The sequence below is a fragment of the Bemisia tabaci genome, chromosome 6, assembly GCF_918797505.1.
Source record: "Bemisia tabaci chromosome 6, PGI_BMITA_v3".
NCBI lineage: Eukaryota > Metazoa > Arthropoda > Insecta > Hemiptera > Aleyrodidae > Bemisia > Bemisia tabaci.
The window spans coordinates 48004031-48028214 of NC_092798.1; the positions used below are offsets into that span (position 1 = coordinate 48004031).

At 40.2% G+C, this 24184-nt stretch overlaps 1 protein-coding gene across 1 annotated transcript in view; it reads right to left on the minus strand.

Moving 5' to 3' along the window:
* Positions 1-24184, minus strand: part of LOC109031353 (uncharacterized) — a 33272-nt gene that overhangs the window by 3764 nt on the left and 5324 nt on the right. The window contains exons 2-4 of the mRNA XM_072301761.1: positions 18825-20299; positions 17112-17207; positions 4509-4854 (exon numbers count right to left, since the gene is read on the minus strand). Of these exons, the coding sequence (XP_072157862.1) occupies positions 4509-4854; positions 17112-17207; positions 18825-20009 (1627 nt within the window). The 5' untranslated portion in view covers positions 20010-20299. The remainder of the gene's footprint in view (positions 1-4508; positions 4855-17111; positions 17208-18824; positions 20300-24184) is intronic.

Sequence of the window (24184 nt, forward strand, 5' to 3'; positions counted from 1 at the left end):
GACCGACCGTGCAGGGGTGTTTATATTGACCAACGGCTTGATTCGTGCGGGTGAGGTACAAGGGGATGACGGGGCGGGGGTGGATGGGGGCATTCAATGAGGGTGCAGGCGGATGTACTGGTGAAAAGTGGGAGGCCGCTAGCAGTGGCGTGGCGTGAATGATCGATTGTTGATATTTCTCCATTTGAAGCCATAGTAAAAACTCGACTATTAAGGTGTTTGTTGCGAACACCCCGTTTATCGATCCTTTTCCATAGGTTTAAATGGTAAATCATTCGATATATCGCAAAGCACGCCACGCCACTGGCCGCTAGGGGTGAATGACATGACACTCAGCAGTGACCACTGGTTCCGGGTTCCGGGTTCCGGGTTCCGTGGTCTTATCAAGAGTACGTTTCTCCGTTTCGGGCTGTAATTATATTCACTGTTGTCGGACCTCCTGAGAGAATGCTAAGGGTTGAAACAGCAAGATAATGACAAATCTGCCGGAGAGGTTAAAAGCGTGTTGTCATTTTAAATTCAACGGCATGGACCACTGTGATTCCATTGGCCAAAATACACCATGCAAATCAACCCTCTTGGCAGATTAGATGTATAATGTATATGCAACTCAAAATTTGCTTCCTCATCGGAGTACCATACCAAACTTCTTAAATTGATTAAGATAATCCAATATTGACTTTTAGTGAGAAATTAGCAATACTCTAGAATCAGGAAAGTCGAACATACCATTTTCGAATTTATCGGAAACAACGTGAGCCAAGAGGATTATTAAAAAGGAAAATATAAGTTCTACAAAGAAATAAGGTTTGAGGTCACTCAAAATTCCTTCTATGGTATTATGGTATTAATTTATGGTACTCCAAACTGTTCAAGGCAGATTCAGTCAATTTAAGAAACTAGTTTATCGCAACACGCATTGTAGTTAGTTCAGCGTGAAATTAGGCTTAGGAGGACCATTCGGTTTTTTAAGAAAGATGACGGATGAATTTATGAATAAGGGAGTTAATTTTTCATTTTAAGACACCACGCCGTTGCACCGTTAATGCAAGCGTGCTTCCTCCTAATCAACTATTTTAACTCTAAGGGGAAGAAATTGCAAATCCAATGAAATGAAGGAATTGTGAATCTGGAAGCCAACAACCTAGTTATCTTATTTAAAACATACGTTTTGGGGATTTTTCATGCATTCAACGTGGACTTATTATTAGAATAAATATATTGAATATTCGGGCTCCAATCTTGTTTCTTCCTCTTTGATTTTGAATTCAATGAGATTTTAATGGTTTTTCTCAGCATCACCCTCACATTGTCTGAATTCTTCAAGCAAAAATAAATAAGCAATACGCAACAAATTGCTTAAGATAATCAATATATTTCTATTATGAGATATTGTCCGATCGAAAGTTTTCACATCATTATACTGAGGCCTTACTTTCAATCGACATAGATTATATCAATCACAAAAAATGTTCGATTACCATCATTAAAATATTCTAGCACGGGGGTGAAAACTCACAAAGAAGGCTACAATTTCATCAGCACATGAAAAACAGCCGTCAAAATTCTCCAAACGATAATTTTCAACAATAGCTTTGTCGGCCCTCGGAAACGAATGTCGTTTAAATGTTAATGAGTTGTTTTTGGGGGCTTCGACGCGTTTGTAAACATGCCCGATATAACAACGCCTGGGAGGGCGTCTCGCAACAGTGGGGTATTGCGTGTTGCGTGGTCAGCGATAGAAGGCGCAAGGAATTACGAGCTAATCGTGTGTGGGTGCCGTTGCGTCCACGACCGCTTTTTATTACGCTCACTGGGTCACTGCTCCTCTGACGTATAGGCGTAAACTTACGCTCACACGAGCCCTAGAAAGTGGGGTATTATATGGAAGACGAGACCCACTTTAAAATAACGATATGACTTTACATCAGGGAGCGACGATTAGTCTCACATTCTTCCGACAGACTTCTCTCTGTGAAGAAATATTTTCAACAACGGCTAAAAAGCAATAGAAAAAGAAAAAACATTTTCGATAGTTCTTGAATCATAAATGGACGAATTTCTGCTAAACAAAACTATGTGCATTATGACGTGACCCCTGTTATTTATGTATTCTTATGGCTCTCAGGGCTCATGTCTTCATGCACATAGTTCCATTTGGCGTAAATACGTCCAAATATTATGGTAAAACTACCATACCGCGCATTAAGGCTTGAATCCAACGTTGCAGACTTATTTTTATACTTTATTTTATGAACGGAGAACTACTGTATGTCTACTTTCGAGAACATTTGAGACTTTGCTTCTCTGGTGAAGGCAATAAACTCTGGAAAAACTTCGTGGAATGATGCTGATTTGCTCTCTTTTAAAAATATAAAGTGCGAACGGAGATTTTCAAACACCGCGAACGAGATACGTGCTTTGGTACACTCAAAAAAAGATATGAATCTGAAAGCCCTTAAAAAATGGCTCGGAGATCCATAATTTCTAACCAAAGTGACTTACCGTCTAAAGTATGGCTTTCTGAGCCATACTTTATTGGTCGTCAACCTATACGCATGGCTCTACGAACTTTATTTTATGGCTCCATGATCCATAACTCGGCCGGTAAGTCACTCTTCCCATACTTGTTTTTTGAGTGTAGTTTCGACGTCGATATTCCTTTTAACATTATTCAACTAAAAGCAAATACTTAATGTATTCTTTGAATTTTGGATTTGTATTCATTTTTCTCGTAAAGAAAGTAAATCATATAACAATAATAAATGTGATACCTTATTTGAACGCGTTTAAATAAAAAGGAACCATATCCATTGTGACCTGAGCCACCCCTGGTAAAAATTGGTGATAAGAGCTGCGTTTCAAAATACCATAGGCATTCTTGTAGCCGGCTAAAGAGGGCTACAGAAAATCATATAGCTGGCTGTAGAATGCGGAGAAAATCATCCGGCCGGGCTATACGAAGTGATAAAAAATTATGCAGCCGGGCTATAGTTCTTATCGCCGGGCTTTACACTCTATCGCCTGGCTGTTGCTTTTTCGCCATCGATTATAAAAGGCTATAAGAAATTGTGTAGAAATTCGTATGCTTTGGAAATCATTAAGTTTGATACGGAACCACCTTAATATTTACAAAACAGACATTATATTTTCCTTTAATACAGATTTTTGTACATCAATTAAAATGAGAATAATCCATACAGGATGTGCAAACATTTCAAAATCATGAGTTGAATAACGCTGACTCCGCCAGATTAAATATTAGAGCAGAGCGGCGACGCACTGGCGCCACCAAACCTAACAGGGATACTTCACGCATTGCGCAACGCGTGAAGTATCCCTGTTAGGTTTGTAGGCGCCAATGCGCGTTTCGCGCTGGCTACCCGCCTGCCGCGCCGCAGCGTGTCACGGCGCTTGAAGCAACTATTTCACACCAGAGGTATTGCACAGTATCATACGAAACTGAAGGCGCTCTAATATATTAGTAATAACAGGCATCCATCATAAGTACGGAGCTTTCCTCGCAAAATAAATCAAGATACTACGGCCCAAAACGAGAGCAGTATTCGAAAAACTCACTTAGTCCTAGCATCCGTAATTAGTAATGTTTAGCATATACTTTATCGCCTGGCTGTTGCTTAATCGCCATCGGCTATAATCGGCTATAAGAAATTGTGTAGCCGGCTATAGAAGCTATTGGAAATCTTACAGCCGGCTGTAGGTCTATGGTATTTTGGAACACAGATTCTACTACCAATTTTTACCAGCGATATCATGCATGTGTTTTTTTTTTTTGATCTCGAGGCTCCTGTTAGAATGCATATATTTCATTTTGCTTTAAATACGTCCATTTAAACAATACAGGCAGATAATTTTTATAATAGTTTAGCGTGCAGCAAATAATATACAGTTACATTTCATTATAGGCACCTCGTAAAATTTAAAATTCCCCCAAAATATTTGAAGTGAATTTTCATGATTTCAAAACTTATGGAACTTCGCAACCCTTCATTATACATAATTCATACGTAAGTTAGATTATACAGGGTGATTTAAAAGACCCGCACCGCCAGCACCAGGAGTAATTTTTGAAGAAATGGACCGAGTTCATCAGAAAAGGACCAACCTACATTAAGTTGAAACTGAGGAAAAGAGGTTCGAAGTTTTATTCCTGCCTAAGGCTCGATGTAAAAAATAAATTTTAACCCCTCTTTTCACGACAAAATTTTTGTTTTCAGATTTTCAGGTTTTGGCAGAAGAAAATTTATGACAAGTGAAACTCTAGTAAATTCATTTGTTTTTCAAAAATATGGGTCGCGGTTCCCTTCTGATTAACTCGGTCTAAATTGAAATAGAGACTTGAAATTTTTTTGTGCTCTCAGGTCAAAGAAAACGACTTTCTGAACCCCCTGAAAGTTAAAAAAGGATATACTGAAAAGGGGCAGGAGCCCTAAGGGTTGTAGGGGTGGTGCGGGACTTTTGGACCACCCTATATGTATAAGTATTACCTTTGTCCGGGCTTGCCGTCGTGGTGGTAGCAGAGGTGGGTTTTTTGAGGGGAGGCTGCCGTTGGCTCTCTCGCTGAATCTTGCCCCTGCACTGGGGCTCATGGATAGCGATGGACTTGGAGCCGAACTCCCGGTTGCAGATCTGGCAGGGGACAGTTGGGGGGCGGCGCCCCAAAGGGGTCGACGGCGTTGGGGTGTCTCCCTCCCCCCCTGCCACGCTCAGCAGAGAAACAGTCTCTTCCACACCACTCACCGACCCTGAATCTGGTGACTTCTTCGCCGTCCCAGGTTTCGACGATCCACCTTTACCGCGCCCTTTTTTCTCTAAGTTGTTGCCTCGAGAATCCTGTGACACAAAAATTCGAGTTTGAATTGGGCTACATTTTGCAAAGAGATAGAAGAATAAAACACGATGAGTGGACCGCGTTAAACAGAAAGGAACCAAGCCACATCAGCTATTGCCAAATTTAATCGGGCAATTTAATTTTTTACATGAGAACGGTTGTACGGATTTGTGTGCAAACAGTGAATTTTCTCCATAATACAAAGCAAATTCCTTAAAATTTTCAAAGGAATCTGCATTGACGTTCTCTCGTAGAAAATGTAACTTCCCTGTTAAATTTGGCAATAGCTGATGTGGCTTGGTTCCTTTCCGTTTAACCCAGTCCAAGTGTATTTTCACACTATCCTGCGAGTAAATCAAAGCCCAAAAATTAAAAAAAATTCAATGAGAGTCCGAAATTTTAGCTCAAATGACTGTCAGAGCAATACTGATGGGAGAGAGTGTTCAGCTTAGCGAGCTGATTGTTGAATTTGATGGAAAAAACAATAGCCAAAGAAGACATATGGAGTATGGAACGATCCCATTGGTCGAAATGGTTGGTTCCTATAGACTAAGGGAGAAAATGATGGACTATAGGGTCTCACGTGGGTTGCCGTTAGTTAGTCTATTATCTATAAGTTCTTTGTCCATAGCAACCACCATGAATAAGTCTGGAAAATGCTCCATGTGATGGAGACTAAATTTTTTCAGTACAACGGAAGAACAGAATCGGAGTTAAAAATATTGTCTTTCATTTCTCGAAGATAAATGCTTCCTAGTGCTCTCATGGACAGTGTATCAAAATTTCAAACCACCGTGTGCATTACAAAGTAAAAATTTAGGGTGGCAATGATGTCTGCAAAATTAAACTGCTCTTCATTCTTTGCGGTTTATCATTGAAACGAGTTATTGGATGTTTTTCGCACCAAATGATGCAGGATTAGCCTCTCTGAGGTGTGCTGCAGCCAAAATCATTCCTCGCACCTTACACACTTTCTGTCTGGATCCACTACTTTTAATAACATTCAACATGCACACTTGGCGAAAATATATTTCATAGACCTCGAACTTCCGATTAAACCAATGGAATAGGAGGACCACTTGAAAAAAAGGACATACGTCTATCTGTTGTTACTAAGGTTGGGCGAATTTCCGTTATTATACTCCAATAATAAAACATAACTTTGCACAAAATAATTAGGAAAATTATCGTGCAAAACTGAAACTTTAAAAATTACTCGTAGATCGTCTTAACTCCTTCGCCATTTGACAACACTTTTCTCAGGAAATGTTATCACCTGCTAAATAAAAAAAAGTCAAAATGTGCCGTGAACAACCTCTATTAAGATTAGAGAAGAAGGGGGTGAATTGATCAAGGTGAAAACGTTGGAACGTGAAAAATGTGGGTAATCAAAATTTACGTTAGCAAAATAACGTATTCATAGACCATGAAACTCACCCACCTGAAATACATTGAACTCTTGAGAGAGAGGTAAATAAACAGTTCCCACCTGAATTTAAGACGATTGAAGGTGTTCATTCTGAGAACTTTGAACTTTTTATTGATTAAAGATAAACTTTAATGAGCGTAAGTTCAAAGTGGATGAGGTCAGTATGGGGCAGCGCCTTCTGTTATAACGAGCGCGTACCTCGTCATATTTTATGGGTTCGTGACACGCTAAAACGAATACTATTATGTGGTTAGCTTCTTTCAGCAGCCTTGACCGATCCTCAACATAGCTTACCGCGGAGCTGCTCTCCGGTTACAGCCAGAAAAGCGTATGGGCTTTTTTTCCGACACAATCTAAAAATATACCTCGCTTTATCGATGTAACTTTCGGAGAGAATAAAAATTCACCCCCCCCCCCCAGTAGTTTTTCCTAAAATTTTCTTTTTACATCAGTTTGTTTCTTTTATCAAAATGAGATCCATTCGTAAATGAAGTGATGATGAATTAATACCACAGGAACTGGTAATTTTCAATCATACTTAAGTGAATCAGTGAGAACAAAAACACACCAACTCGAAAAAATGAAAATAATAAAGACACACACACACACACACCCTAAACTGCACAGTAGGTGAAGAAGTTAGTCTAAGAAAAATATTTTTAGTGCCGAAAAACAAGTACTTAAGGACCTATTAGAGGTCCAAGTTGGAACAGATGGGCTAACTTCAATGACCTTTATAAAAATTAACTGTCTTTGATGAAAATTAAGCGTTTTCGAGTTACAGAGTTGGTGTGTTTTCGTTCTCACTGATTCAAGTATATTTACTATCTCTTTTATGAATTGCAACTCTCATTGTAAAATCAACTGATAAATCTTTCACTTCGGAAATTCCTGCGTTTTAAAGATACAACTCAGTGCAAAATCGATTTTGGGTCTATTTTGAAAACCACATCTCAGCAAGGACCCCAAAGAAGCCATTCCATTATTATGTATTTATTTATTATGTATTTCCAAAAGTAGTTATTGCATTCATTCCGGTTATTTCTGCACACTTCTCATTTCTACCTCTTAATCATGTAATCAATCACTCAATCAATCATTGTGACAACATTCATCCAGGCTTGTGTTCGGTGACCTGGAACAAGAAGCCGTATTCTTTTAACAGAACCGAATTGCGGGACCATTAAATCCATGATTAGGTACAGCGGTTTTGACGGCTAAAACTTCACAATAAGTGGGTGCTCAAATGGAATACATTTTGCAATAGGGGGATATTACTTCAGTAACAGCATATGTACCAATGTACCATTAATCTCCCTTTGCAGATTGATATTTAACTATACGAATAGATCAATCGGAGAAAGTACACTATTTTCGCAACTGTTGTCCTATTGAGCACAGATTAAATTTCCAAATTCAAAGAGAAGATAAAATCAAATGCCCCTTCTCCTCTTCCCTTCTTTTCTGCTCCTCTCCCGCTCATACTTCCTTACATGTGAATTTTCATTTTTCAACCGGGCTATTCCACCCGAGAACCTATTCATTGTAAATCTGTTCACTCCTGACAGCAGAATTATGACAACATGTAATTCGACGGAATTCCCGAAAAACCGTATCCAGAACTTTGAATTTAAACCCCTATTTTTTCTTTTTCCATGTGTACGTTTGGCTCGTAAATTAATTAGGTCCATCTTGCCCAAGATCTTCAATCAAAAATTTCTTTTTTTGTATTTTACTCTCCTGAAGGGCCGGGAAACATGTTGTTCACGTTGTACTTTTAAGAATCGATGCTTTCTCGAGAAAATGCGACGTCAAACCTCGATAGGCGGGTCAAATTCCTCTTTGATCAAAAGTGACCGTTCAAACTAGATCAAAATTCAGTGTCATTATTCATCATTTCTTGCCGCGCGGAATATTTCTGCCAAGTTTTCATTTGACTATAATGCGAAGATGACTATTGAGACTTGGATGGGGACTGGATCCAAACTTTAATGGTGTATCAGGGCCCGCGGCCAAGAAACCAAAGGGTGTAAGGGTAGGCCCAAAGGTACAATCGAGAAAAAACTGAAATTGCTGATTTGACAATTGACCGCATTTAACAGAAAAGAACCAAGCCACATCAGCTTTCGCCAAAAACTGGGAAATTTAATTCTCTACACTGTTAAAAAAAACGGAGTGAGACTCAGCACAAGCGCGAGTAAGAACGGGCCCTCACTTCGCCGGACCGAGGAGTCACTCCGACGGAGAATCGGCTGGACGGATTTTGGGTGCCGTACGCATAGAAATCACTCCGACGCCGGACGGATTCGCGGGAGCCGCAAATTTAGGGGTTCGCAGCTAGGGGATGGTGGAAAGGGGTTAATTGTGGAAATAATTTTTGAAACCATGAAAAATAAAAATAGTGAAACCATTGGTGCGTGGTTTAATCGATTTTGAAGGTTAGAATTTTCTACCTACCTTGGGAATTGAACCCGGGACCTACCTAATACTAACCGACGACCCTACCGATTGAGCTATAGCGAATGATGCATGGAAGTGACGCAAAAACGGTATTTAACGTCGATTTGAACGGGCCGCTAAGATATTTTCAATCTACCTGGATTTGTCCGTGTATTTAGTTTACTTTACTATATTTTTAACTCTATTTTATCGTTTTACCTACTTTGTTTTATTTCCTTGTTGTTTCTATTTTTTCTTCACTCTATTTTATTTTTTCAAGCACTTCATTTTTTTTTCTTTAATTATTTACTTCTCATTCCTTTACTTTGTTTTATATTTACTGTGATTTCTTTTAATACTTCATCATAATTTTTGGACTTCACTTTACTCTTAAAATTCATTCTATTCTTTGACATATTTAGTTGTTTCCCTTATTTTATTTTTTTCTTCATCTCCTTGCTCCCTCTAATTATTTACTTCAATTTAGTCTTTGACTTCATTTTATCATATATTTGATTTACTTTATTTTATTTATTTTCTGTTGTCTCTGTTATACCATCATTTCGACTATTCTATTATTTTTTCTATTTTTTTCTCTTTAAATTTTTCATTTTCATTCTGAGAGTGGTAGGCCTTAAGGGGAGAAGAGACAGTATATAGCGCTAGTGCGAGGGAGAGAAGGTGCGCGTGACTCCGGGCCGTACTGCAGCTCCGGTGCGGAGTGCTTTGACTACACATGCAGCTCGTCTCAGCACCTACGCGCTGAACCGCACTCCCGTGTTCATTCTCACTCCGGATTTTCCGTCGGACGGAATCAACGATTTTTAACAGTGATGAGATAACATTTGTGCGGATTCCTTTGAAAATTTTAAGGGATTTGCTTCGTGCAATGGGGAAAATTCTCTAAAATTTGCACGAAAATCCTTTGGAAAATCCGCACGACCGTTTTCATGTAAAAAATTAAGGTACCAAATTAAATTTGGCAATAGCTGATGGTTTGGTTCCCTCCTGTTTAACGCGGTCAAATTTTGTAGTTAACAAAAATGTCCGACATGTTTCAATGTAGATTTTACAATGAAAAAACGCTAATTTCACCACATCCGTGGTTAAATTATAGCTTTCCACTGGAGCAAAATGTGCACTTTTTTAAACTACTCAAATAGGAACCAAACCACATCAGCTATCACATCACACATCTATCCACATCAAGTTATTTTGGCAATTTAATTATTTACATGAAAACGGTTGTGCGGATTTTCGTGCCAATTTCAATGAATTTTCTCCACAGTGTGATGCAAATCCATGAGAATTTTCAACATAATTTTAAATAATTTAATTGTAAAATCAGCAATCCATTTTTTTCGTGAGGTTTTAACCACCTGTTTTCATCTCTCTCTGTTTTATACCTGTAGCCAAGCGAGCGAATGTAGCGACTGCTAGAGGCCAGTATTGACGTTGGCCCTGACTGCCGTGGTAAGGAAGAACGCAGTATGAACATTTCAGAGTTGCCAAATTTCCTTCGGTAATATGTTTATTTTTTAAGAAAGTTATGGATGTTTTTCCTTGGGATTTTCAGGAACTTTAGATGAAATTCCGAACAAAATTTTCCGAAAAATCAGAACGAAAATATTTATAAGTTCACCAGGAAATTCGTGCTTTATCAAAGAAAACTTGGCAAGGCCTTAAGGTTCATACGGCGTTTTTCCTTAACACGGCAGCTCACTCCTTGTGGCATGAATCGAGCTGCGGCTCAGAGCGAGGAAAAGTGGAACTAATCGGAAAATCAGTGCCGAACGCCAACGGTTCCAGGAGCCCACGGCCAGAAACCAAACAGTCTCACTTTCCTCCGGGTTTCTATTGCTGTTTTTCGGAGGCACTCTTGAAAACAACAGCCAGCTCGTCCATGACCCTCCGTTTACTTTCGGGTACCGCATTAGCTTTGTCACGAATGCTCTTCCTCGTGCTAATACTGCCGAGCCAGGGAAAATACAGTATATGTACGCAGGCGTTGCCAAATCTCCCCGATGAAATGTTCATTTTTGAAGAGCTACATCGACGGCGTATGTCCCCAATCACATATCGACGGTGAAACTACCAAACCACGTATCTCGGTTTGCGACGTCGCAGACTCCCTGTCAAACTTTATTTTTTAAATGAAAAACTACTTAACATCCAGTCTTGAAAATTTCTGTGATTTTCCCTCTTTGTGCGGAGAAAATTCCGTGAAAATTTCAAGGAATGATATTGATTTGGTCTACTTCAAAAAAATAAAATGTGAGCGTAGATTTTTAAACACAGCAAACGAGATACGTGGTTTGGTAGTTTCACCGTCGATATCTCGTTTGCGGTGTCTGAAATTATCTGCCTCTATGTTATTTTTTCAAAGGAGTACAAATTGACATCATTCCATGATTATGCAGAATTTTCTTCGCACAGAGAAGAATAATCACGGCAGTTTTTAAAGAATTGTCGTTGATTAGTTTCCCGTTCAAAAATAAACTATGACAGGAAGTTTGCGGCGTCGCAAATCGAGCTATGTGAGTGCCGACTTACACCATCGATATGCAGCTTTTTCTTTGTAATTGTCAGATATTTTAGATTGAAACGCTAACAAAATTGTGTGAGAATGCACATGTTGCAAACGTTTGCCAGAGCAAAAATAAAAGTTGTTATCGGTAAATGTCTCGAAAATCACGATGAGCGCATTAGCAAAGTTTGCAATGCAATCCTAACTTCACAATCTGCGTAAGAAATTTGCGTTTTCTTGAGCCTCTCGCTTCGAAAACGATACTACGGCACGGCTGAACATTTCGTTAGAGGAGTCGTTCCATTCAACCCTTCCGCAATAGCAATACTCAACATAGCCGACGCTTCCGCGCTCAAATCGCAATCGGGAGCACAAGGTCAACCAGAGCGGATCTTTATCAACGCGAAGAAATTGTGAATGTAAACACGCTGTGTTGTTAACAAATGGTTAGAATCTCTTCCAGACAAATTTTTTTTGGCGGACTGGTGTCAGCCATGTTGAATATTGTGTAGTATCCTAGTAGACAGGGATTGTATACACAGGGTGGCCCAAACCTACCGTACCAGGCCTTTTTTTCGGTTAATTTGGATCGCACGAAGTCCAGGATCGCGGGAATGAATAGGGAATCGACCCCAAGGAATCCGAATTTCATGGTCCCAGAGCCCCCCTGGCGGCCCTTGGGGGGTGAAAGGGAGGTCCATACTTCAAAAGTCAGGGTAAATGTCAAAATTTTGAAATTATTTCATCGGAATCAGAACGTACGGAAATTTTTAACCTGAATCGACACCAAGAAATCCAAAATCGGACCATCCGGGTCCAACTACCGACCCCTAAAGGTGGGGGACACAGCCCCCTTTCAAAAAAAATCAAGTTTGTTAAATTGACGTGGAGAGTCGGCAAAAATGTGCATTCGTAGGTAATCGATCCCAAGAAATCCAAATCTGAGGGTCCCATTGTTCTCAGACACTTTTCTGATGGGGCACAGGGGTAACCTCCACACCGGTTAAATTTAAAAGTTCAGAGACCCCCTGTGCCCCATTAGAAAAGTGTCTGAGGATAATGGGACCCTCGAATTTGGATTTCTTGGGGTCGATTACCTATGAATACACATTTTTGCCGACTCTCCACGTCAATTTAACAAACTTGATTTTTTTTTAAAGGGGGCTCTGTCCCCCACCTTTAGGGGTCGGTAGTTGGACCCGGATGGTCCGATTTTGGATTTCTTGGTGTCGCTTTGGTTAAAAATTTCCGTACGTTCTGATTCCGATGAAATAATTTCAAAATTTTGACATTTACACTGACTTTTGAAGTACGGACCCCCCTTTTACCCCCCAAGGGCCGCCAGGGGGGCTCTGGGACCATGAAATTCGGATTCTTTGGGGTCGATTCCCTATTCATTTCCGCGATCCTGGACTTTATACGATCCAAATTAACCGAAAAAAAGGCCTGGTACGGTAGGTCTCGGCCACCCTGTAGAACGACACCTCCAACAAAATGTTCACCTGTGAAGCGGGAAGCTCAGAAAAAGGCTTCAGGACATTTTGTCAACGATTTTTTGTCCGCGCACCTTTTTTGTCCAGTAGTTTACGCCCACGCGTAAAATAAGAAACAGTGACTTGGTCCATGCGTTATATTTTAGTCGGTATGTAAAATTATATTGACAATATGGAAATGAAAAATTGAGAGTGAAAGAGGTGTTGTTATGGTTGCTCATTTTCTAAATGAAATGTTATTACTTTCTCCTTTTGAATCATCTTTTTAAATTGTCATTAGTGAATATTTGGTTTTATTTCTATCCTTAAAATACTCGATGTACAATATACCTTATATATGTATAGGTACTTTTTTACTTTTTTAATTTTTTTCTTTACGAAATTATTACTTCATTTTGAAAACATTTATATTTTTAAAACGTGGCAAATATTTGTAAAACCTTTTCCAGGCGACATTAATCTCAATGAGCCACGGTTGTGCCGACAGAAACTGCAAAAATGAATAAAAAAGGGCTAAAAACCAAGAAGCACGCATCTTTAGTTTTAACCCATTTGTACATCGATCTTTTAGAGTCAAATACGTCAAATTTTGAGCGTTTGGTTGAGCACAACCGGACGCAAACCTCGCAAACCTTGAACGCAACACCTCGCTGCAGCACAGTAAAAGCACAAAATGTAAAAGAAAAAATTAAAGTGCTTTAGAAATCATTAAATTTGACACGGAACTACCAATATTTAAAAAGCACACATTATATTACTATTCTCCTTTGATATATTGATACATATTTTTTTCCCATCCATTTAAGAGAATAATCAATGCAGAGTGTGCAAACATTTCAAAATCATGAGCTAAAAAACGCTGACTATGCGAGTATAAATAGATATTAAAGCATAACAGAGCGGAGCGGCGTGCTACCAGCGCGAGAGGCTCACTGGCGCCTGCAAACCTAAGTGGATACTTCACGCATTGCGCAATAATTGAAGTATTCACTTAGGTTTGTAGGCGCTAATGCGTGTTTGTGCCGCTCGCTCGCCGTGCGGCGGCGCCTGAAGCAACTATCTCACAACAGAGGTGTTGCACAGTATTATACGAAATTGAACGTATTAAGAATAACAGGCATCCTTCAAAAGTGCAGATCTTTCCTTGCAAAATAAATCAAGATACGTATCGTACACGGGAAAAATCTACGAGCATTTAGCTGAGGCAAATATAGAGGTTTATCCGGTTCAGGTATAACAAGGTGGGAGTTTCTTGAAAGATAATTAAGTCCTGTTACACCAAAGAGGTGTAGATAGTTTTAGTGAATTTTGTCTCATGGAATTGACGCTCCCCCCATTTTTACCAAAACTCAACTTTATATTATTCTCCGGTGGACCAAACAGACAAAACAAAAAAACAAGCAAACCCTCATTCTTCCAAGACATTATACATTTTCATCTAAAAACGTCGTGAGCAATTGTCGTTTGTATTTACATGTGGGTCAATTAACTTTGGGTCTCAACTGGCACGTGGACCAAAACTCCCGTACCGAAAAAACGCGTGGACGTAAATTACTGGAAAAAACAGGTGCGCGGACAAAAAATCGTTGACGAAATGTCCTTTAACACAAAGAAACGCAAATTTCCCACGCAGGTTGTGAAGTTAGGAGTGCATTTCAAACTAAGCCATAGTTCGTGATTTTTGAGACATTTAATGATACAAACAATTCTTATATTTGCTCTGGCAAAAGTTTGCTACAGGCCCATTGTCAAGAAAAATATTCACAATCGTCCAAGGAAATTCGTTTTTTGTCAGTGGAAATGTGGGTCCATCTGAAGGTTCATATGACATTCTTCCTCAGTGCGGCAGAATGTTGCCTTGCCAAGAAATAACACCGTATGTGCACTCGTGCGTTTCCAAACGTTGCTTGCATGTATAGATCTAGTTTTCTGAGGAACAAATGCACACTATCCTTCTATCTAATGGACATATTTATTCTAAAAGGAACTATGTTACACGCAAACCCTGGGAACATAGTTCATTTTAGAATAAATACGTCCTATTCACAGTTTAACTTACAGTACCTAAATATATCGAAGGAAAATATTCTTATCTCCTCTCTAAAATACATACGAGTACATATTTTGTTCGAATGTTCAGACGACATGTTTTCTTGGCATCTCAGAACAGGTACAGCCTTGAAAGTTATTTCATATCTAAGTTAACAGAGGTTTTCTTTAATGTGACCTTAAAAAGCAGACGCATTTCGAAAGGTTAGCTTGCAAACATTTGAATCTTACTTATTGTTTAAATTTGAGACATTTCAAGCTCTATTTTTGGCTTTACTTTAAGCTTAATGCGCTCTATAAAGGAGTAAGAAGAAAAACACGGAAAAAATGTCTAAGGGCTTTTTTTATTATTTTTTTTTTCAAACTTCTCTCTTTGGTCCTTGACATAGCAATCGATGTTGACTCTAAGTCTACGCCCTTTTGAATGCTTGATGGACCCCTAAAAAAATGTATTCCCCTAAAACTATCCTCCACCGTTACGCTCATTGTGGTGCTATTTGTGTTTGGTGTCAGTTCAGTTTCTTCCCAATTTTTGAAATTTATTTTTAAAAAGATACTTTTCTTTAAATGTTATGAAAGTCGAAAAAATTCTGGAAATAGGTGGCGGAAAGACGAGTTGCAAACGACAGCGTTACAAGATTCCACCATTATTGGGGAATATGCTAAGAAATTCCAGCCAAAAAGCACAATAAATTGCATTGCAACGCCACGAAGTTTCATCTAACACGTAATTTTTTATTCCTCCATCATAGCATGTTTTACGCCGGAAATGGGGGTGATTTTCGTCATATCACAAGGAGAACTCAAGAAAAAACTTTGTAAAAATTTTACAACACTGGAATAAATAACTCTAAATGTAAATAGTTAAACCATTGAATGAAACTTTGCAACGTTGCAATGCAATTAAGCCCCAGCAGCTTCGAACCCTTCCTCTGCAATCGTTTCCGCACGATTGCTCATTTCCCTGGCCGAATGCCATTGGTGACTTTTTCCCCTCTGCCGTAATGAAAAGTAGGTTCTTCCGTCCTTGACACCGCCGCGCCTTGGTTATGAATGGACGCAACCTGTCGTACACCGTATGCAATGTTTGATTACTCGCTAGGACAGACCCAACGGAGATTGATTAAATGAGGGTGCCTTTGTCGGGCGCCCTGCCCCCTGCAACCGCGTGTCATATCATGACAACGCTTTGAATATTCATACACCCACCTCGAACTGACCTTGACAAAGCGTAGCATACACTCGATGCAACTGCAGCCCTCCTACACGTCCTTATCAATGGCGTGGCGTGCTTTGCGATATATCGGTTAATCTGCCATTTAAGCCCATAGAAAAGGATCGAGAAACAGGGTGTTCGCAATGAACACCTTAGTAATCGATTCTACACCATAGCTTCAAATAGGAATATTTATAATCGATCTGTAATCGATCATTCACGCTTCGTCACTGACCCATATGTCGTCACCTTCCTGCCAAAGTATCACAAGCGCCATGCGACGTTTCAAAATTTCCGCCGCCATTTTAATTTTTACAGAAACATTTTTCAACAAAGCTGTTCGAAAATCTCATTGAATTTTCTTTGTGCTGTCGATAAAATTCGGTGAAATTTCCAAACAGATTCAATCAATAATTTCTCTGTAAAAAAATGAAATGACGGCGGAAATTTTGGCTTGGCGCTTCGCATGGCGCTTGTAATATTTTTACCGGAAGATGACGATATGAATACCACTCTGGCCTTAGGAACGTCGGTTTAAATATATTGTGCGCTGCTTAATCGTAGTATAAAAGATGGCCCATGATTGAACAGCTAAGCTGCAAAAATGCCTTTAAAGTCAAAATGATACTGTTTTCTCTGTGAAGTTTTTCCAATGGTCCCCTCTAGTCAGAACTGTGCCGCCTTCCTCCCCATGGTTCAGAAAATAATGGTTTTTATGCATTATAACGACTAACATTGTGACTGAAATTCATGTTTGGGTAGTTCCCATGATTTATGGCGCTACTTGTATCCAAGCCCGTGAACAAGTCAAATTAATGAGTTAGAAGTGTCTATGGCGTTTAAGAGGGTCTTAAATCTCTCAGGGTGCAAACTTGATTTTTTAACTCAAATCATCCGAAAATTAGGTCTAGAGTCTAGACTTAAAAAACGCTGGTTCCCATTTTTCGAAATTATTTTACGCCCTGGCGCCCTAAAAATAGCCTACCCTCATTGACCAAAAAATCAACTTTTTGGCCCTTAAAGAACTAGAGACCCCTATAGTCTCCTTCAATAATTTTAAGGCCACGAATAGATTCAAAATTATGGATAAACTATAAAGCATATACCTTTGTAGTTTGAGATGAGACACTGCCTTGGTCTGATTGGCCAATGGAAGAGTCGTCTTCAGTCTTATTGTCTTTATTTTGTTCGCCCAACCATAACTGTAACATAAATTGATTTGTAGTCTCGTAGACCTCAAGTTACCACTTTTTAAAAGCTTATGATTTTGAAAGCACACAATGATTTTTAGATGGAAATTATTTGTGAGGAGCAGTTGCGCTCTTGAGGTAATGATTGTATATGGATCGCATTTAGCAGAAGTGAACCAACGCAATTATAATGTCTTAAAAATGTCACAACCTCTCATTTGCTTTGTAAGCGCAGTGATAATACTGACACGATCATTTTCCTTTCAAATTGACTTGAAATAGAGGTGGACACTCAGAGTACCGGAGGACATCCTCTCCACTACAATCTCAACTTTGAAAGCTTTTTTTTTAGAAAACCAGTGGCACCATTTTGCCGTGATAGCAGAGATAGTAGTAAGTGCAAAATGAAGTTTTGAGAAAACGGGCTCAGAAGCGCCTGACCGAAAAATCTTATTGAAAGAACCCTCCATTATTTGTTAAATTGCCCTTAATCATCAGAAAGACTCCTAGAAATCGTTTGGATGATTGAAAATCGACCAATCCTATTTCAATCACATAAAAAGGGTATTTTTCATTCTCATGTCAGGGTAATGTCAGGCTAATGTTAGGCAAGACACCCGTAAAAGATATCTTCTGCATGCTTTCGCGATGGCGTTTGGAGCACACAACGAGAACATTTTCAGGTAAGAAATTGGCAGAAGAGGGCGGCATTTTACTTGAAAGCACTGTTTTCATTGGCTCATTGTCGTCACTTACTGCTATCTTGCCTGAGACTATGTCATATATTTTTGCGAAATTGTGATTTTCTCACATGTCTCGTTTGTAAACAATTAAGATGAATTCTGCTGTTTTATAGGTATTTCAGTGATTTCATCTGAAAGAAATTAGACGAATTTTGAAGGCAACTCGATTTTTAAAAAAATCCTGACACATGCAAGAGCTCCATTAGAGTACCTATATAGCAAGAGTATAGACAGATGTGAAACTCCGAAAGCCATCAGGCCTTCACCGATGCTTTCGCGATTAAAGTTAGGGCTCAGAGATGCAGCCAAACTATGCATTTAAATTATCCAGAGCGATTTACTAATACTATTGTTAGGAATCGTCACTTATAAAGCAAGCATTTGACTTGGTCTTTGCAAAAATTTACTCATGTTTGCGGTTGAACGCTCATTTATGTATATTCTTGGCCATCTTGGTTAGAATTGGAATTTGCAGACTCTGCAGACAGGCAGTGAAATTTTGTCTATTAGAAGTTGGTCAAAGGAATGGCTGCACTTTTGAGCCCTAAGCCCTCCATGAAGCGATCGGTCCATACTCTCGCTACATATCGACGGTGAAACTACCAAACCACGTATCTCGGTTTGCGACGTCGCAGACTTCCTGTCATACTTTATTTTTTAAATGAATAACTACTGAACGTCCAGTCTTGAAAATTTCTGTGATTTTTCCTCTTTGTGCGAGAAAATTCCGTGAGAATTTCAAGGAATGATATTGATTTGGTCTACTTCAAAAAAATAAAATGTGAGCGTAGATTTTTAAACACCGCAAACGAGATACGTGGTTTGGTAGTTTCACCGTCGATATGTACTCTAAGCTCCATTAGAGAAGATTCAGCGGGAAACTCACCCTCATACATCTTGGCTCATGGACCGGGTAGGAAGCTGTGCCGAACTCCCTGGAGCAGAAGCGGCAGGTGATGAGCCTGGGTCTCCGGCCGGAAGATGGCGGCACCGGGATCCACTCCGTCAAGGAGTACCCGTTCTCCAGATCCCGGGTCACCGGTCGCAGGTCTTCCGCGGTCAGACTCGACGGCCCGCTCGCCGTTCCCTCCTTCATCGTCCTCCTCACCGGAATCTGCGATGACGATGACGATGACGATCCTAGTACCTTCTTCTCACCATCGCCTAGCGCCTCGCCCAGAGATCTCTCCTTCTTACTACCCTTAACCGCCTCCTCCGACCTTTTCAGACTCTTGCTGCGGCCTTTGAACTTGGAGACGAAGGGTCTTCGCTGGGCCCCGACTTCGGACTTCTTCTCCTTGCCCCCGGATTTCTTCCCTGCCTTCTTGAGTTTACCCCCGTGGGGCTTCTCGGCCTCCGGTTTGGCTAACCTCGATTCGTCCTGACTCGTGACGTCACAGCGCGAGGAACTCCTACTCGTGCTTGATTTATCCTTTGCACGACGGAAACTCGTCCTGATCCTATAGTTTTTATTGATAACTTTATAGAGTTTCGAGAGCTTAGACGGTGTCTCGTCGGGTGCCTTTTTCGAGGTTATCCTTGGTTTACTCTCCAGAAGAACAGTTTTGCCCCTAGTGGGTTGACTCGGTGAGATATGGGTCGAGTCTCTTTTCGATTTCGGTTCGGCCTTTTTTTGAGAGTCCAAAGACACGGGGTTGAACGAGGACGGGGTTTTTGCCACCCCTTTGAGTCTGGATTCCGCGGATGTGACGATCAAAGAGTTCGGCCCGCTGATGGTGTTCAGTCCTGCCGTTAGACTGTTCAGCGCCTGGGTTTGTTCCTCGAGGGATGCCTTCTTCGGTATCGGCTTGACGACTAAATTGTTGACGTATTTGAGGTTTTCTCGAGATAGGATCGTCATGTCGATCTTCTTCGACAAGTTGGGGTCCAAGACGGACGGTTTGTCGAGGGTTGCGGTCTCCGGGCGCTCGGGGAGGGATGATTCCTTGCTCATCGCTGATTCTTTGCGCTTGATCGGCGAGGGACTCAGTTTGATTCTTTGCCAGTTGTTCGACGTGTCAATACAGCGAAGGGCGCGGTTTTTCGGGTTCGAGCGTGTCTTGACGACCATCTTTTATCCGAGTTTAAAACCGGGGAGGGAATTCATCTGAACTCATTTTTGACTGGAAAGGAATCAAGATAGCGGATCACGATGGTTTCTACGTGTGTCTAAAATGAGGAGTTCAATGGTTATTGTAGGATCATCGTTATTTTTGAGGATTGGTAGTTCCTGAGAAGACTCTGCTTTTACGAGTGTTTTAGGGCCTTCACCCCGGTGAAGCTTTGTGACACTTCATTTTTTGAAACTTTTCACCACGAAGATTTCCAAATGCCTCGGGGAGCTGTCAAAAGTTTGATCACCTGAAACATAAAAAATTGTACCATTTGTATAGGACGAATGTATTCCTCAAAAACCACCCACTAAAAATTATGAAAAATGATGTATGAACGATTCATAACTCTTCTTCAAAATAGATATTTTGTCAGCATAAAATTGGCAGTTTAAAGTAATCTTACGGCGCAATATGGATCGAGTCAATAGAAGAGGTTGGACAAAATTTGGAAACTTTCAACGCTTATAACTCGGTTTATACAAAATTTTGAGGTTCTAAAAATGGTTCCATCGGTTTTTTCGTGAAATTTTCTTCTGGAAGCACCCTTTGAAATTTAAAATGTAACGAAATAAACATTAAAATTTGCCATTTTAGTCAAAAATTTCCTGTCCGATCTCTCTAATTGACTCGATCCACTGTGCGGCATTTTTCCGCCGTAAAAAGGTATTCAACATCCTCGTCCACAATATGAGGAGTATTTGTATGGTCAGCGGCAGGGCCATAGCTGATGCCAGCAAATTGCAATAAATTCTTGTTCAATAAATGAAATAAAAAATTCAGAAGTGAAAAAACAAGATAGAAATTACTGATTGTCATGCCCGAATTCAAACAGACGTTCTTTTCTATAGTACCGCATCCCTCAGTGAAACCAGTGACCTAGTTAGGTTCAGTTCGAATAGGCAACTAAACTAACTTCCCGGCAAAGCGGAGAGCATCACCAGGATTTGTAAGACGCTCGTAGCCGAGGTGGTGCTTTTATAGTCGTTTCCCAATGAAATCTTTACTGTGTTGATGCGGTATAATTTGACGAGTTTCAACGCATGCTTCTGCCGAAATGCTCGGAATTGTCGACTGCTTTTATTGATACACATTCATAATTCTACTTTTGTCTGATCACATTGTATTTCAGTTGCAATGGAGAAAAAAGAATCGCTGCTTTTACGGGGCTCATACTGGCTTCCAGATTTCACCTACTTTTTTAGTCGTATTTAAAATTCTACTTGTTTTATAAGCATTATTTGGACGTATTTCTTCCAAACGGAATTATGTGCATTATAACGTGAGCCCTGTTATGCATGTATTTTTATGGGTCTCAGGGCTTGTGTCTTGACGCACATAGTTCCGTTTGGCAGAAATACGTCCATTTTAGTCTCCTTATAGCAATGCGGCATTGGTTCCCAGGATCGGATAATATGTGTCACCGAGAAAGGTAACAATTAAAATCTTACAAGGAAATAAGTCAATAAGATCCGAAATCCACCACGAGCATTGCATGACCGACGATTTTGTTTTCTCCCTGAATTTTTTGACTGTGCTTCTTTAGTAAAGGAAACTATGCGTAAAGGTTTAAAGGAAGAGAGAGGGGGCGTAAAACTAGGCCTCGTTTCTGTAGAACCGTCGAGTTGGCCCTCATATTATATTCAATTAATTTTAGACCTACGAGGGAGCTGCGGTCTGGCCGAAACCTCTCAATTATTCACAGGATCGGCGAAGTGTGTAACACTGCCCCGCTAAGGAAAAAACGCCGTATGACTATTCCCACGCTGCCAAATTTCCTCAATTTGATTATTTATTCAAGGAAGAAGTCGTGAACATTTCTCATCCGTATTTTTAAGAGTTCTTGATTGAATTACGAAGAAAATACTTAAGAAATCCGAGGGAAAAAATTCAAAAAATTTCCAGGAAACTCGTATTTTATAAGAGGGAATTTGGCAACGTCGCAGTGGTTTTATAGTGTTTTCCCTTAGCACGGCAGGACAGCAACACTCAGGGCGTAATCGATGGCTGGAAATGGAACGCAGTTCGATGGTGTTGCTAACGCACAGTCCGCGGCGCCGCGCGGTGCGTAGGCTAGGAGTTACGACAAGAATTGAGTGACGGAATTAGCATTTCACGGTGTCGTAATTGCATACGATGAGCGGCGGCGATATGGCGGACTCCCGCCGCGATAAAACGGGTCGATTGAGATGTATCGATTCGCGCCTTGCCGGCCCACCCCCCTTGCCCCCCCCCCCCCCCCCCACGATAGGTCTGATGATGATGATAACGAACCGCATGACAGGTACTGTTTACGCCGTCGAAGACCGCAGGACGCAATAAGTACCTTAAATTTATCCACGAGAGGGGTGTATGAAAGGGGCTGGATTCTTTGCCCAAAATGGATGTATTTCTATCAAACGGAACTATGTGCATTAAGATAAGAGCCCTGAGACCCATACGAATATGTGCATATCAGGGCTCACGTCTTAATGCACATAGTTCCGTTTGGCAGAAATACGTTCAAATTGATGAAGAGGAGAGGGAGATCTATCGACGAGGGCCAGTTTTGGGCTGCATCTACATGTCCTCAACTCTGCGATTTTTTGCTCATTGAAGGTCTACACTGAAAAAACAAAAGTTCGGTAAATCCGAACTAGTTAGAATCATATGGGACCTCGTTTTGTTCGGCACACACAACCTAATTATTCGGTCTGTTCAACCGAACTGTTCGGTCCACTGAACCGAACTATAAGAATTTGTTATGGTGCAGTCGCACAAACCGAACAGTTTGGTTGAACAACCGAATACTTCGGTTGTGTGTACACTCAAAAAAAGCTCCGGCCGTGGAGGCCAGAAGCAACGGACCTGGAGCACGGATTGCATGGGCTATATGGCACTACCGTTCGCCTACGCCCCTGACGACTGGAGTGCTACGAGCGGGGACGACGCGGAGTCCTACGGATATGAAAACCGTAAGTCGCGGCCTCGAGCGGCATAGGCAGCTTGCGCTCTCGGCGCTACTTACGGGCTGGACGGCCGGAGCTCTACGCGCCGCCGCTGTCCGCGACGTGGTGGATTTTTTCGGAACTACAGCTGAAAATTCACCTTTAAAGTACATAGAAAAGTAAAACTTTCCAGCAAAATTTTAAACCTTGAATGAATTATTTTGTGTCAATTTCTGAACAAGATTTCTTTTTCTTCCTTTCTTTTTAAAATAGGTACATATTTCTTTGTTGATAGTTCATAACAATTTAGTTTCAGGAAAGTGATGAATAATTCACTGACTGAGAAAGAAAAAGAGCATATGAACGTTAGCTTGTTGATCATGTTTCAGATATCAAGAGGGATTTGAACTCCTTGGCTGATAGTTCAGCAAGTCAATTTGAGAAAAGAGATGAAAATTAGAGAAGAGATGATGCGTATTGAGAAAGAAAATCAGCATATGAATGTTAGCTTATTCATCGTGTAGAGATATCAAGAGAAATTTTCAAAAACCTAACTTTAATGTTGCAAGCCTTCCTAGAAATAAATAAAGCACTGGGGAAGCACTAGAAGGAACAAATGTAGATAGATCAAAAATTCTTGCTGCCTATTTTAAATGTAGAACAGACTGCCCAAGGTATGATAAATTGCTATAAAACTCATTGCAGCGAAAAATGTAAATTGAAAAATCATTTTTATCACTTGGCAGCCCGTTCTCAATAAATGTAATTACTTTCACTCAATGAGAATTCAGCATTTGTCAAAAACAAAACCTGGTTCATCCCTCAATAAAAAATACGAATGCAAAGTAGGATATCACCTAAATGATTAACAAAGTAAAACCACAGGCGTAGGTCTAGGTACTTACAGATTTTTACTCCTTACGACTAGAAGAGCTTCAGAATCTTGAAAATGAGGTTGAGAATATTTCAAAGTGTTAATTCAGTAGTAAAAGTTGACAAAAACTTCAAGATATAACTCTCCGCAATAACTACCGGATACAATTTCCACAAAATATTAGCGAAGAAATATACCACCGAAAATTGCCACACTTGTTAAAATTATAGATCTTCCCTTCAGCAAACTGAAGCGCGATTCACACAAAATTTTACCACTATTACAGTAACACTGAGCTCCCTAGAATTAGGATATGGAATCAGAGAGATTATTC